Source organism: Microtus ochrogaster, linkage group LG1 (assembly GCF_000317375.1).
Source record: "Microtus ochrogaster isolate Prairie Vole_2 linkage group LG1, MicOch1.0, whole genome shotgun sequence".
Taxonomy (NCBI): domain Eukaryota; kingdom Metazoa; phylum Chordata; class Mammalia; order Rodentia; family Cricetidae; genus Microtus; species Microtus ochrogaster.
The window spans coordinates 24,597,192-24,613,697 of record NC_022027.1 but is presented as its reverse complement, the minus strand read 5'-3'; the positions used below and the strand labels follow the sequence as shown (position 1 = coordinate 24,613,697).

At 41.1% G+C, this 16,506-nt stretch overlaps 1 protein-coding gene across 5 annotated transcripts in view; it reads left to right on the top strand.

The window, feature by feature from the left end:
* Positions 1-16,506, top strand: part of Atp8a1 (ATPase phospholipid transporting 8A1) — a 209,933-nt gene that overhangs the window by 45,242 nt on the left and 148,185 nt on the right. For 3 of the 5 annotated variants that reach the window (XM_005359297.2, XM_026785119.1, XM_026785117.1), the window contains exons 6-8: positions 6,613-6,653; positions 12,599-12,672; positions 15,490-15,559. In XM_005359297.2, the coding sequence (XP_005359354.1) occupies positions 6,613-6,653; positions 12,599-12,672; positions 15,490-15,559 (185 nt within the window). Of the gene's footprint in view, positions 1-6,612; positions 6,654-10,571; positions 10,646-12,598; positions 12,673-15,489; positions 15,560-16,506 lie in introns of all 5 variants that reach the window. The other 2 variants (XM_026785120.1, XM_026785118.1) reach the window with 1 other exon arrangement.

The following is a 16,506-nucleotide window of genomic DNA, read 5'->3' as shown; positions in this document are numbered from 1 at the left end:
TATTTCCTGTTTGTAACTGGACAACAGTTGAGGATCTTTGAAAGCGAAAGCCAAGGAACTGAGAGATGTGATTGATTGGTGAGGCACAACGAGATGTCTCTTGTAAGAAATTTCTCAATGAAGGGAAGGAAAAGGTGAATGGGCTGTTGAGCATACACTGCTGGCCTTGGGCTCCTGTCCTGTCACTTCTCTGCACATTTCCCTTTAAGGTATCTCAGATCTGATCATGGCTCCGAGTCCCTCAGAGGGCTCCTTAGATGCTGATGGCTAGGGTTCCTGGACACCTGGCACGGGATCTCAGAATTCCTCTTTCAAGAAGGTTTTAGAGCTGCTGGGGATACTGGCAAGAGGACACACTTTGGGGGTCACTTTAAAATGTTATAATTGAGGTTATAGAAATGCTCCCAGCCCCCTTGATGCCAGCATGAACAACTTATTCCAAAGGCATCAGCTGAGGAGGTTCCCTCTGTCCTTCCTGTCAGTAGAAGAAAGTGGTTTGACCACACACGCAGTGATTGAATTTGGCCTTTATAGGCAAGTTTATACAAACTATGTGTAATGTCATTCTGGGCCACACTGATGCTTCTGCCTTTAAACTATCTTTGCAGTAGAGTGTTCGGTGAGTGCATGGTACTTCAATAGGAGTGGATTGGATTCTTTACAGAAGTCCAGAGTCTCGGCTGCACACTTGACCTTTACCATAACCTAAGATCTCTCTCAAAGGCTCGCTTCTGGAAAGGAAATCAAACACACTTATCTCTCCCCACCCGTGTGTGTGTGTGTGTGTGTGTGTGTGTGTGTGTGTGTGTGTGTGTGTGTGTTTTCTACTCCATTCTATGTGATACCATTTAGAAAGATCTGCCTTTTTCTCCCCACCTTAGGAAGTGATTGACTGCCCAGGGACAGGTAGCCAGTGACTTTCAGAGACATCCTTAGTGACAAATCTCTTTAACTGGGGAGCTGGGGTGACATCCTCTTTCCTGGAAGCCGTGAGCATGCAGTGAGCTAGTTTGCAATGCCTTTTGTCTGTCTCCCATAGCCTTATCCAGGCCTTTGGGGAGGAGCGACCCAGGAGCTCTAATGGAGCGTGTGCCATTCACAGACAAAACCACTGCAACAAAGTGGCCTGCCAGTATACTGCTGGGTACAGGTGCCGGTATACTGCTGGGGACCAGTGACGGTATACTGCTGGGTAAGGGCAGGCTCCTCTGGGGTGTTTGTTTGATGTCGGAGCCCTCCAGTGCATGCTGTCACACTCATTAGATTGTGTGGAAACTGTAGCAGGTGTGTTTGGATGGCACCAAGGAGAGGTGGAGGAGTCGCATATCTCAGAATGAGCTGTCAAAGCACCTCGCGGCCATTCAAGATTCCTCCCTCCCTCAAGAGGCTCCTGCTCCTTTGCCAGCAGCATTAATCATCTCTAAGGTGGGCAGAATAGGAGGGCTGTTAGCTTTGGGCCAACCAAACGAAGCAGAGTCTCAGCCAAGGACCCCACAGCTTTCTTAGAAGAAGCTGGAATGGAGGTAGAGGAGGCTACAGACGAAAGAGACCTAGGTTCCTGGTTCCCTTGCCAGCACACTGCATGGGATGGGACTTACTTTAATTGTTCTAAGGGTTAGATGGTAGGAACCAGTTCCCAAAGAGAGACAGCAGTGAACTATGACAGGCAGGTGTCCTTGGCTTGTGGTCAAGCCTTGATTTGCTCAAATACTTTCATGTTGTGGCTGATTTTTTTTTTTAACTTCACCATATTCTGTACTGTTCTCAGAGACGGAAATCTATATAGTATCAGGCTGTATTTCCTTTATTCCCACACCTTGTATTTCAGAGGCAGAAGACACAGGGGAAAGGATGGTAGAACATTCCTGTCAGCCTGGTCTACTAGTTCTGCAGACCCACGAGACAAGTGTCAAAGAGTAGGGTCCTGCTGTAACTTCTGAACATACCATTTAGTGAGGACTTAATGGTAATATACGTATTGATCAATCCAGGCCACTGCAGACTCTGGAATAAATAGCAGGTTCAGATTGTATAGTGAGACTCTGCCTCCAAAATAAAAAAAAAAGGGAGGGGGGATGGTTCAGTGATTGAAGTGTTTGCACTAATCCTGAGTATCTGAGTTCAGTACCCAGGCCCTGCATGGTGGAATAAGAGAGCCAGCTATCGTAAGTTGTCCTCTGAATTCCACACAAGTGCCACAGCATAGGTGTACATGCACATAAAAGTTAATATCATCATCATCATCATCATCATCATCATCATCATCATCAAACCAGAGAGACAGAGGATAATGTGCCATTAGCTAGCACTGTATTCAAAGTGTTCTTAGGTGTGCAAATTTTTTCAGTGGTCTGGCTACCTCTTCAACATTAAGCCCACAGGAAGCACTTATGTGGAGAGAATGTACCACTGGTACCACTGGGTGGAGGCAGGGATCCCAGAGAGATCAACTGGAGAAAGCAGTGATTAAAGCAAGGTGGGAAGGAAGTGAGCGGGCTCAGGGCAGGAGACAGGACATGGACCTGGAAGACCGCTCTAGAAGCCTGCTGGGACTCTTGCTGTGTGGACCGCAACCAGAAGAGTGGGCCAGAGCTGTTTTTACATGTGACGTAGCAAACCCCTGCTAACACGGCATCAGTTCTAACACCCTGGCTTAGATGTCAGAACTGGAGGGGTGGCCCCCAAGCTGACGAGTATGTTACTTCATCTTTTTTACATAACGCTTTTGAATGCTTGCCACGGGAATCTTTTTAGCGACTTACAAAACCGAGACATCTATTTTAAGCAAATGTCTCAATAGCTCATCGCATATTTGTGTGGCTATTTTTGTTCAGTTATCACTCGCCTGCCAAAATATTCCCCATCTTAAAGTGGGCAACCCTGGGGCCTCAGCTGATTCGGGGAGACTGTGTACCCACCACACCACCCAGTTCCAGCACGTTTTCAGAACCCCATAAAGAAACCCACACATGTGAGTGACCAGCCCCTGCTGTCCCATTCTTTGAGCCTGGCGACCACTAATCTGCATTCTGTCTCCATGGATTTGTCTATTCTAAGTACTTTATGTAAGTATGATCATACAATCTGCCATCTTTCACTTGGTGTATCTTCGGAGTTCATCCACGCCACCCTTTTAGCTCTTCACTCCTTTTTGTGACACGGAGCATACTATTAAATGGCAGGCCACTTGTTTGTTTCCTGGCTACCCAGATTCCCGAAATAATCACACAGAAACTATATTATTTGGAATACTGTTTGACCAATAGCTTAAGCATGTTGCTGGCTTACTCTTATATCTTAATTTAACCCATTTCTATTAATCTGTGTATTGTCATGTGGCTGTGACTTACTGGCAAGTTTCCCTTCATCTCTTCCTGGCGGAGGCTACATGGTGTCTTCTGACTCTGCCTTCTTTCTCCCCCAGCATTCAGTTTAGTTTTCCCCACCTGCCTCTATTCTGCCCTGCCAGGCCCAAGACAGATTCTTTATTTATTAACCAATAAAAGCAACCCATTCAGAAGGACCTCCCACACCAGGCCAGTCCACATGTGCTCATCTGGACAGCAGTTGATGCTCATCTAGGTGATTTCCACTTGGGGGTTCATATAAGTCATGCTGCAGAGAATTCATGCACAAGCTACACGTGAAACAGGAAACAGCTTTTCTCTTCTCTCGGGGCTACATACCCAGGAGTGGGAGGGATTTCAGGGTCTTGTGGCAATTATGTGTTTGACTTTTTGAGAAACAACTAAAGTAGTTTCCTCTACAACTGTATATTTTATTATGTCATTTGCTAGGGAGTAGGGTTGTATCATCAATACATCTGTGTAACTACTCTTCTGACTTCTTATGGTCACTAGGGGACACCAGTGAACCTGGCATTCCATCCAGCAGGTACTCACCAGGTACTTTCATGAGGCAGTGTTGTAACCCTGGACATACTAGTGAGCAGACTAGGGGTGGTTGCCACTCTTCTGACTCTTTAGAGTTTGGGGAGGAAACAGCCCCTCCCCAGCTACACATATAAGTAAGACTGGGATCTATATTCTGGAGGAAGTGAAGGTTATTTAGTCTTGAGATAGTGATAAAGGGCCGAGTATCCACAAAAGTTACCTGAGAACATTGCACGAAAGCCGGGATGGAGGACTGTTCTGATCACAGAACCATGCACAAAGGAGCCCAGAAAGAGCAGGGTGCTTTGACCACAGAAAGCACAGGGAGGGTGTGAAGGGAATGGCAAGAAGTGAAGATGGGAAGTCAGCAGTAGCTGTGTCATAGAGATGAGCTCTGTCAGTAAGATTTCTGTCATACAAGCATGATGACTCAGATCCCCATGTCTATTTATCGGAACAACAAAATATCAGTTATAGTCATGACTGACAATAACCTTAACTTGGGGCAGACAGAGACAGGCAGATCCCTGGAGTTCACTGGTCAGGCGGTCTATCCAACCAGAAAGTATCTGGTTGGGTGATAGACCTCATCTCAAGAAGATAAGCTGGGGAACAATTGGGGGAAATACCTGACATCAGCATGTTGCCTTCATATACATACAAGTGCATATGCACCCCCATACACACAAGTACACACGCTGGCACACTACATACGCATGTGCATTCATACACAAGTCTGTTTGAGATGAGGAAAAATAATATTATAAAAACAAGACATTTTTAAAGATTTATTTTAATTGTGTGTGTGTGTGTGTGTGTGTGTGTGTGTGTGCATGTGTTATGCTTGTGTGTGGGGTGCTTATGGAGACAAGAGAGACAAGAGCAACAGGCAGCATGTTTGCCCCTTTAATTTTGATTCATGGTGACAAACCATTCTGAGGAAGACACGAGGAAGCATCAGTAGACACAGCCTAAGCCCGGGCTTTCCTGTGAGATGTGTCCTCTGACACTGCAAAGAGCAGCCTTCCTTGTGGAGTCAGTTTGTGTGTTCTCTGCTCGCCTTAGAGTTTTACAGACTAGATAGAATCCTGGGTGTGTATAGTTGAAACTGAATTTAATAAAGTTATCAGCTCACCAAAATGTCTTGCAAGGTATTTATTCTTGCATTTGTTTTTCTGACAGCATCTGGATGTCTCAGTGGCAGAAATGGTGCAGAACGTTAGAAATAGGGAGCCAAGTGAGACATGAGCCCTGATTTAAGAGAATTTGGAAACATAAGAATTTTTATCTAGATTAAAATAGTGTATATTATTACAATACCGGTTTTAAAACATGATGTGGAATTAATATTGGGTTTGCTATTTAATGCTTTGTGCTTGTTTTCGTGACTTTTTCTAAAGGGTTCTTCTCTGTCTCTTCTAACATTCAAAGGAACTGAATACCGTGTATTTTTTTTTTTTCTGAATGTAGGCAGTAGTTTTCCTGTCTGAACTACCGGCTCCCCATCCCGGTAGCCGCTTCCAAATTACCACACAGAGACTTAACATTATTTATAAACGTTCAATCAGTAACGCAGGCCTGTTACTAACTAACTCTTACATTTAAATTAACCCATTCCTATCTATCTGTGTATTTCCATGTGTCTTGTTTCCTGTGTGGCTGTCTCATTTCTCTCCTGACTCCGCCCTCCTTCTTCCCATCATTCTCAGTTCTGCTTTCCCACCTAACTTCCTGCCCAGCCTCTAGCCTGTCAACTTTTATTAACCAATGAGAGTAATACATATCCACAGTGTACAGAAGGATTATTCTACAGCAACTATGAATTGTTCATTTTGTAATTTCCCATTGTGGATGTGCTGTGCTCTTTCTAATTAAAGCAAACCTTGGCTTTGCCCTCAAAGCTTTAATGTCTGTGTCATTTATCAATGGACCATGATTTTTTTTTTCTTTAACTCCTTGGTGCGGTGTTGCTACCTCCCGTTACTGCCTTGCACTGTTTTCAGGTTTTGGTATGCATAGTGTGCTCAGCGTCACATCACACACCTAGAGTGGGTGGGCTTAGAGATACTGAGTAAGTGTGCTGTACCCTGCAGCAGTAAGCCCATATACAAAACCCACTCTTCTCTCATAATGTTAGAATAGCTTGCTTCACTTGTTCTAGTAAGCCAAACATGAAATGTTTTTGCATTATTATGGACCTAATAATACATATTTTGTTTGATTGCTCCGTTGTATTACAGTCTTACTAATAAGAAATCTATGATGCCCCTATTGTATTGTCTTTGTGTATTCAAGTTTAGAAGTTGATAGTTAACAGTAATCCATGTAGACCAGCACAACCTGAGGATAATGGTTGTCATTAGGAAATGGATGTAGGCCAGTTGCTTCCCTTTTATATAATTTTTTTTTGTGTTTTTTTTTCCTCCCCAGCCCCACCCCAACTTACCCCTGACGTTTCCCTGTGTCTTGGAGGAGGCATATGGCCTCTCCAACAAAGCTGCCTTGAGTGAGAGGCGCGTCACTGTGGGGGCTGACATAGACACTGGGAGTTTTTATTTCCATATGTGATCCTGCTGCCACAGCTGGTTCTTAAAGGTGTCACATTGCTGCTCGGCATTTCGCTTGAAGCCATTCATTTCGAGCAACCATTCCATTAGACAGAGGCTTGCGTCTGGTAGTAAGGGAGTGTTCTTTAACCTGTCATGTCTTCTCTTTGCAGTTTTGAGAAATGGTGCTTGGGAAATTGTTCACTGGGAAAAGGTATGCATTCGTTTTTATTTTGTCACGAAAGAAGTGCATAGAGGTTCACTTTATAGACGAAACTGTGTACTATTACAGGCAGCCGTCAGCAACTCCACTCATACGGAGGCTGTTTAGTAGTTAATGTGAAGATCTGTGAGTCTCCCTTAGCTCTGTGCACTGAGCGTTTCTGGTACTCGTCCAGGAAGGCTATTTTGGAAAGTTCTGTCCAGAACAGTCCTGTTTCACAGTATATTTTGAGCACTCCTTTCATAGATTTTATTTATTTTCTTTTATAAATTTTGTTTTGATCATCTACTGTCCAAGTAAAAAAAAAAATTCAAGTTCTGATATTTTACATTTGCATGTTTTAGTTAAATTCATGTAGTGAAATCACCCCATTTATTTATTACTATTATTTTCAGAAAAGTAGTTGTATAAACTAAACATCATTTTCTAATGAAGCAGGAGTCAGTCCTTGGCTTTGGAGGTAGATCTGCTTGCTAGACCTCTGCCTCGGCATTTAGTGGGGGGAGTTGTAATTTGACAAGGGCTACCCAGGTGTCCATTCTTGTTAGGCCTTAAAGGTAAGCAAAAATGACGGTCAGTTCTTAGTTCCAGAACTTGGATCCCCCAGTCATCCGCAGTGGATAGCCGTGGTGACTCGTTACATGGCTTTTTGGAGTCCACTGCTGTGGACATTGGACATATATCTCACAGCAGAGTGTTTGGCTGGGACAGCAAAAGTGTTGCCTGCTGCCAATTCATGTACACCCTACTAAAGTCCACGCACTTGATTCTCCCTTCTGACCGTGAAGGAATAGGGTCTCTTCTCCATAAGAAACTCATTCCATTTTTGTTGATTTTTTTTTTTAAATCAGCGGCTAGACTAGGAACTGACATCTCCTCTTCCAGAGATGAGAATATTCACATCTCTCTGCATTCTGGTCTTTGACATTAAAGTAATAAGGAGAAAAACGCCTTCAGGGTGTTGTATTTCTGTGCTAATCAGCTCTGTTGCAGAAGAATAAAGTCGAAAACAGCCAAAAACTTTCAGGAGGAACTTGCCTTTATGGGCTCATCTGGTCCTTGTGGACTTAGACACTTCATATAGACAAGACAGATGGGGTAGAATCAGATACAGTGGATTGAATTTAGATTATCAGTATAGTTAACAGAAAGGCACATTTTTGAAAAATAATATATCAGGTTTTTTTTTTTCTTCTTTCCTAAACTTCTTGCTCAGGGAATATACAGTCAGGCAATAGTTCTCTTCTGCTCCCTTGTAAAATTAACCTTCACATTTCCTAATGGCGATCATTATTTTGAGGTTATGCTAGTCTATATGGATTATTGCAGCTATCATTTTTAATTTATTTTGTTTTGTTTTGTTTGTTTTTCGAGACACGGTTTCTTAGCTTTGGAACCTGTCCTGGAACTAGCCCTGTAGACCAGGCTGATTTCAAACTCCAAGAGATCCACTCTGTCTGCCAAGTGCTAGGATTAAAGGCATGTGCCACCACTGCCCAACTCATTTTTAAATTCTTTGTTTTTCGAGACAGGGTTTCTCTGTAGCTTTGGAGCCTGTCCTGGAACTAGCTCTTGTAGACCAGACTGGTCTCGAACTCACAGAGATCCGCCTGCCTCTGCCTCCCGAGTGCTGAGATTAAAGGCGTGTGGCACCACTGCCCGGCCACATTTTTAAATTCTTAATAGACAAAGACAATGAATCACTGACTGGTTACCCATGATGATAGCTTTGTTAGTCGTTCTTGAGGTCAGGGCCAAATTTAACATGCATATTCCATATTATGATTTAAAAAGACAGAATTTAGATTGTCACCCAGAAGCCACCCAACTAAATAAAAAGAGCTGAAGTTATTTAGTAGTTATAACTAGATAATTGCATTCCCAAAGTTGATTCCGTGATGAATTCAAGATAAACACACAAAACTCACAATATTTTGATGTTTGCAGTATCATCGGGAAACAGGAAAAAGAGCCCTCATTCCTACTGATAATCTGAAATGCTTACATACAAAATCTATGTGACCTGTGGAAAGACAGCAACTGGCTTCAGACCAAGCCAGTCTTTTGACTCAGCTTCTTGAGCGCTGGGATCCCAGGAGATGCTATCACAGCAGCCTCACTTATGTGAATCTTTGACATCTAAAGAAAAGCTGCCTTCTTTCTCGCTCCCCCCCCAAAAGATGCCGATAAATGCACAAATACATGTTCTTTCAATATTAAAAGTGAGATCTCTTGTTTCAGATTATGAACATAACATACTTCCAAAGAAATTATCATTTGCCTTAAAAGCCTGTTCAAAAATAGATACTAACAAATAAAATAGAAAAGAATGTAGTGTCCTGAAATGATGCATGTTCATTATTTGATAAGTGAGGCAAACATTGCAGATTGGCAAGGTCAAAAAAATGAATATTTAGGTTACATCTAAATCATGATTTGAACAAAATTAAATTCCATCTGGCTACAAGAAGCAAGCATTAAAATGCTGTTTTGAAATACACACTAATAGAACAAAGGTCTTGAATGAGTGTTTGGGAAGATCAGTATCTCATGATCATGATTATATAAATTTTAAACCTAATGCATAACAAAAGATGCCACAGGTAACTGGGGAATGTATTAAATACTTGCACCAAATAAAACAAAAGATTCACAGCATTATACTTTAAACATAAAATCAAGCTCTTGTCCTTGCTCTATTAGTTAACTGTCACTGCACATTTTTAAGGGATAATAAGTATTTATGCTTACCAGTTTTATAATTGTATTTTTTTTCTTACACCCTCTTTTGAGGCAATTGATGTTCGATTCCAGGAACCTTTGTATTTTGTCACTTTTAGATATTCCACATGGCAAGTTTCAACTAAAGTGATCTTTCTTTATTTTTGAGCATGTTATCCAACACGTTCCTCCTTAAACAACTAGTGTACATACTGTAGATTATAAGATGGCCCCTCCAGCTTTCCCTCACCTATTTCTCCCAATAGATAAAACCGAGCACAATGTCCCTATCTGCAGTAATTCCCTATAGTGATTCCCACTAAGGAAGTAGAGCCAGGTATTGCTGAGTGGGAGATGCATTGTTTGCCAAAAGTAGTAAGAACACTGGCAAATCACTTCTAATAGTTTCTGGCCACAAAGGACTTTAATTCATCTTCATACCATATTCAGGGATAGTAAATGCATAATAAACAAACTTTGCTGTTTATTTTATTTTAATTATAATTATAGTCTCATTACAGTTATGCCAAGCATCGGACTATGTGATGGGTAGGTGTGAATTTGAACATTTCCACTCACCCTGAACATGTGACTCAGGAACTTGAAATCTTAGATGTTTTCTTCCTCTCTAAAATATAAATTTAAGTGGATTCTTTTTGCGTGAGGGTCACTGTGAAGAGTAGCCACAGATACGATTATTTCTCAACTTGTACTGAGACATCCTTGGGTAGGGTAGAGGTTTTAGCCAGCAGCTTCCTCCTTCTTATTTTTATGTCAAAGCAAGAACATTTAAGAAGTTGAGATGTCAACCAAGTAGTTATAATTGTTCAATAAATTTTATTAAGATAAGTAACAGAAGCCGGGCGGTGGTGGCGCACGCCTTTAATCCCAGCACTCGGGAGGCAGAGGCAGGCGGATCTCTGTGAGTTCGAGACCAGCCTGGTCTACAGAGCTAGTTCCAGGACAGGCTCCAAAGCCACAGAGAAACCCTGTCTCGAAAAACCAAAAAAAAAAAAGATAAGTAACAGATTAAAAACAAATATGCATTTGCCCCTAAATAATTTTATGCCATTTTTGTGAAGATTAGAATGTTTTTTTATTCTGTGTATTAATACAATGGGTTGTATATATATATTTTTTTGCTATCTTTCCATGCAGATAATTAACCAATTCCCAGTTTTCTTTCAGGTAAATGTTGGAGATATAGTTATAATAAAAGGCAAAGAGTATATACCTGCTGACATTGTCCTTCTCTCATCAAGGTAGAGACACCTACTGATGCTCAAACAGGGTAGAGGATGGTTTCTCTACCCTGCATTGACCTTGTGGTTTCTCCAAGGAAATAAAGAATAAACGAAGAATTGCAAACCTCTCGAGATTTTCTAAGTGTTTAAAAAATGGATTGGCTTCATGTTTGCCATACAGAACAAGTATCGTGTACTACCTAGCCCAAGCTTGAGAATCTCCTCTCAATCTCCTCTGGCTACATCCAGATCCTTGTGGTGTGTGTGGACCACTAACTCAGCTTAAGACTCCCTGTCATTGACTTTATGCCGTTCATAGACTGGGCTCTGCTGATTTTTTCTTTCAGTCCTCATTCACGAATTCCTTTATGGTGCAATAACCATCTCTCTTGCAAACTTTCCTATTTCTTATGGTGATATGGTACAAGAGAACCGATGAGTGGTTTATTTCTTTTTGTCATTGTACCTTACTAAATAATACCGTTTTCTAGCCAAAAAAAAAAAAAAATGAGTACTTTATTCTTTCTTTTGGTCTTTTCTGTTACTGAATTTAGATAATTTTTGTTGTATTCATGTTTAAGATAGTTGTGAATCAGTATTCAGAACATATGGCTTTAGGATTAAAAACTATCACACTAGTCCTTATGTAAATTTAGGATTTAAAACCTTAAAACTAGTCCAAAAATAAATTAAGAAGAAATGTTTTTTAATATTCTTGAGGTTGTTTATCATCATTTCCTTGGACAGTTTGATTTGTAAAATCCACATAAAAATATGGACAGTGTCCTTTTTTCAAAATCTATTTAATCAGGTCGTGGTTTAAAATGATTGGTTATTTATATTTGACAAGTTAGTAAATCATAATCAGGAAGCTAGTAGCTCCTTGGCTATTTATAGAAACAGGTATTCAGGGGTTGAAGTAAGTCAGCGCAGTTTTATTTCTCGAGTTTGTAACTAGCATCTTTGTGTAGCACAGAGAACTGTCCTTAAGTCATACTTTCTGTTCTCAGCGACTGCTCAGAACTTCGTCAGGGAGCATTTCTGAAATGGAACTGTTTGCTCATGGACTTGATTGGCTAGGTTACGTGAGAGCTTGAGGTGGCTTGGAGTTAGGTTAGAATTTGATTGAAAGTTCTGTTTCACTGACTTTCCACTTTAAATGAGCAAACTGAAATTTCAGCACATGGCCACGGATACCACTCTGTGACAAAAGCGTGGCACACAGCTACCAAGACTTTATTTAATTCATGTCCAGGCAGGTTGTCGGTCAGGCCTTTTCATTCCCTCCTTGAGTCAAACTTTTCTCTGGACACAAAGGCTTACTCTCCTATACTCTGTAAAGCACAATATGTTACTTATACTTTATCAGTTATTAAATAACTCCAAATGGTGCAGCCATGCCCCTAACTGCCTAAGACAGATGTCTGTGCAGCTTTCTGGTAAAGTTAATATGATAGGGATACAATCAACTTTGAAAACATTTTGGAATCAGAACAGAGTTTATTACTTTTGCAGTATGTGAGAGGGGGCTTAATGTAGTGTACTTGTTTTTCAGATAGCTAACACATAGTTTTAAATTTTTTTCCTTTGCTTATTTGATAGAAGTAAGCATAGTGTTGGCAGCAAATTAAGGATTTTTACAAAAAAAAAACCTGTAAGATAAAATAACTATAAAATGTTTAATTTGATAAGAAATACTTATTTATAATATTAACTTTTCACATTAGAAATTGAAAATTGGGCTTAAAAAATCAAATAAGTATCCTTTGGGTGCAAAATATTTTCATTTCCCTTCAGGCCTGATCAAAATAAGTTTTGAAAAAATCGGCATTAGACATTTTTATTAACATGAATTCTTTTCTATAATAATTTCAAACCTTCTGTCTCTTTTGTCCATTTGTTTGGTTTTTATTTTCTCTGTTGTTTGTTTTTTTTTCTCCCATTTTAATTATTTTAAACTGGGACGTGTAGGTGGCAGTGGGGGAAATAGTGAGAGTGGCCAATGGGGAGCACCTCCCAGCAGATCTCATCAGTCTGTCCTCCAGGTCAGAACCACAGAGTCACACAGGGTGTGTGTACGTGGGTCCTCACCTTAAACCAAGCAACAATGGCGCCCAAACGCAGTTGAGCTTAGTCGCTTCCTTAAAAGCGCCAAGCACGCCTATTGCTAGACGATGCGCATCAGAGGCCTTTTAAAGGCACTTTGTGATTACCATGCTGGATGCCATTTGTCCCTCGGCTGGGCAGACGGAGCTCCTGTTATTATCAATAGGAGGCCAAGAGATGTTGATTTCCTTTGCACCAGTCACATATGTTTTAACAATATGCCTCAACTTTAAGAGTTTTGCCGCTAACTCTCCAGCATATTGTTCTTGTACGGTGTTCAGCTTTTCCTGAAACAACCACTGGAAGCTGACTACATTTTAAGCATGTTTTCTTATTCTCCTATTTCAAAATTTTCTGTGGAATTTCTGCAGTGACTGCGACTAAAATTTGGGCTTGTATAGGGTTTATAGAGGACCCCTGCACAAGGCTGGATGTCGTACGTTTTCGTGCTGCATGCTTGGGGACCGGTCTTTATCCCACTTGTAACTTGTGAGCAAGCGCACATTGCTGTGGTCCATGTCAGCCGTCCCCTGGTGTCTGTACCGTGGTCTGCATCTTGTTTCGTTTTTCCACTTACTAATCAAAAAAGCTTGCTTTGCGTCTGACTGTGTCTTGGATGTTATCCTGACTTGCTGAAGTATTTATGAACTAGCATGATTCCTGACTCTTCTGCTTCTTCACAGCCCTGCAGTCATAACTGTCTTAAATCATCATTAGGAATGTTCCAAATTGGGGTGATTTAATTGGCTTCACGTTAAGTAGAAGTGAGCATTTAAACATCCTAATTTTTTAGTCATTTAAAGCTCTACACAAGGTGTTTTGTATGGAGGGCAGTGTTAGAATGTTGTTCTTTTTACTATAAGACTGGCTTTAGATGAGTATATCTATTAGTAGCATTTTAATAAGTTTTACTGCCTAGAAAGAGAACCGACAGTTCAGTTAGTGTTTTGTTTGTTGCCATTCTTCTTTGTTAGCAGGGAAATGTGTTTCACGGTTTGAGAAACCATTTACGTTTCTAATGGATATGAGAAAATTAGAAAGTTGGACAGTTGCCAGAGTGAGAATAACTATTTTGACCATGAGTTAAAAACATTCTTTTGGAATAATTGAGAGTGAAAATACAAATATGGGAAGATTTCTCTGCTTGGGAAATAGCAGTCTATATGAAAGAAAAGCTCATGGGAAAAAAATTGGAGAAGGTGGGAAGTTACTTATAAAATTTGATTGATGTCTATGTCTTTAAGTAACTTTGCTTAATTTCAGGGTGGCATAGTTAGGCTAAATGCCCATTTCCAGCACTTAGGGCAGTTTGTTTTGCACATGTACAAATTGGAAGTTGATTAAAAAATTCCAATATTTGTGACTTGTAAGTTTCTTTTATATTAACAGTCATTCATCAGATAACACACTAGGCTTATTATATAGCCAAGTGTTAATGAGATTGGTTTAACTTAAGAATGTTTCTTGGGTTATGTTCAGAATGTTTTTCTATAGAGTTGAGGATTAAATTTACCGTCCGGCCGCACTCACATGTCTGCAGCAGCCAAGCAAATAAAGTAAGATGCTCTGACAAAACGGGAGAACACAGTCACCACATACAGAATCCACTTCTGGACACGAGGCAGTCTAGCCAGGTGGACTGCCTAATGTTAGCTTCAGGACATGAGGCAGCATAGCCAGGTGGACTGCCTAACATTAGCTTCAGGTCATGAGGCAGTATAGCCAGGTGGACTGCCTTTAGTTTAGTATTTTTCTGCTTCAGACATCTCAGTCAGGCTGTTCTCATAGCCCAGTCTATAAAGTGCCTGATCATAAGCCTGAGGACCTGAGTTCAGTCCCTGAGAGCCTACATGAAAGCGGCAGGTGTGATGGTACACTCGCAAGCTCACAGCCAAGGAGACAGGCACAGGCGGATCCCTTGAGCTCACTGACCAGCTAACCTGGTCTACTCAGCAGGTTTGAGGCCAATGAGAGACCCTGTCTCAAAAATACATGGACAGCACCTGAGGACTGATAGCTGAGCTTATACTCTGACCTCCACATCCGTGCCCTCCCACACACATATGTACCTGACCACACATGAACATGCACACACACACCAGACACACACACACAGACACACATACCTCTCAGACAAGTTTTTTCTTACTAGGCCAAAAAATATAAAGTATATTGTCACTTTGTAAAAATACATCCTTTAAAAGTAGCCTTAGTAGTATGTGGTCTGTGTGATCTTGTCATCACAGCTAAAGGATTAAACTAGTTAGTACAAGCTTGTAGAAGGAACAGTCTGGAAGTTTTTTTTTTCAATCTGGAAGTTTTTAATCAACCATTTTGCATAACCAATTTACATGTGGGCTATGAGCATGAAGCCTGACTGGACATTCTGAGCTGGAGATAAATCTGGACACAACCCTCCATTAGACTTCAGAACAATCTGTGTTGTGTCTGTGTGGATAAGCGGTTTACATAGTGTGTCTCCTCATTAATGTGATCTTGAAGCTCACCACCCGGTGTTGTCAGGAAGTAGCTTTTGGGGTTCTCCCAGCTGGAAGGCTGATCCATGAGTGTTGTGCATGAGTAGCTCTGCCTCCTCTTGTCTCGCTGTTAGAATGAGAATCACCAAGAAGCTAGGTGACCAGAGCTTTGTCTAGAACAAATGGCTTTGGTGAGTCTGAGCTCTTAGATCAATGGCAGTTGGTACCTTCCTTTCCTTCCCCAACTGAATCTTTGTGTTTCTCAATTACGAATAACAGTGAGCCCCAGGCCATGTGCTACATCGAGACATCCAACTTAGATGGTGAAACCAACTTGAAAATTAGACAGGTGAGTTCTGCCATCAGCTCCCAGTTGCTGCTTTCTGCTGTGTGTTTAAGAACCTCTAAGTGTCTAAGAGTAATTACAACTGTTTTCTCTTTACTATTATTTATAATACTATTTTGTATAATAGCCAATGCTTGAATGATAATAATAGTAATAGTAGCAGTTCTTAATGTGTGTGTGTGTGTGTGTGTGTGTGTGTAAGAGAGAGAGAGAGAATGCATACAAGTGTGCCTGATTGGCCTGCACTCATTCTATAGACCACGCTGGCTTCAAACTCACAGAGATCCACCTGCTTCTGTGAGTGCTGGGATGAAAGATAAGTGCCACTGCCATCCAGTGTTCCAAGCTCTTTGGCATGTTAATTTGTTTTTCTTAGCCCCCCAGTTAGCACTGGGTTTGCCACACTTACAAGCCAAAATTTCCATTGCTCTTCAGAAGCATTTATCTTGGAAATTTGAATTACTTTATATTTCTAATTTGCTTTTCATTCTATGAAAAGTTGCACAGAACAACTGTGAGATTTTGTTTTTAAAGCTTTGAGGGGATGGGATTAAAATACGTAACACTGACTTCTTGCTGAGTAACAGCAATGCCAGTGGGGTGTTTGGATTGTGGTAGAACTGGACGTCGCGAGAGAACTGAAGTCAGATGGCTGGGTGAATGGTCTCAGTGCCTGTCACCTCCAGCTGGGTGAAGGACTGCTCCAAAGTTCTCCCTCTCAAGGTGGGAGCGAGAGAAGGAGAAAGAGGATGGATGGACAAACTGCTCTGTTGAACAGACTGTGCCTGTGTTTCGTCCCTTTCATTAGACTCTCTCATCTTTAAAATACAGAGAGTATACAGCAGCAAAGATTGATTTCTACTTGGCACACTGGGTATTTTAGAACTTCCACACAAGTTACATTATTTTCTATTAAAGGTCCATGCTCACACTGATAAGGATATATTATA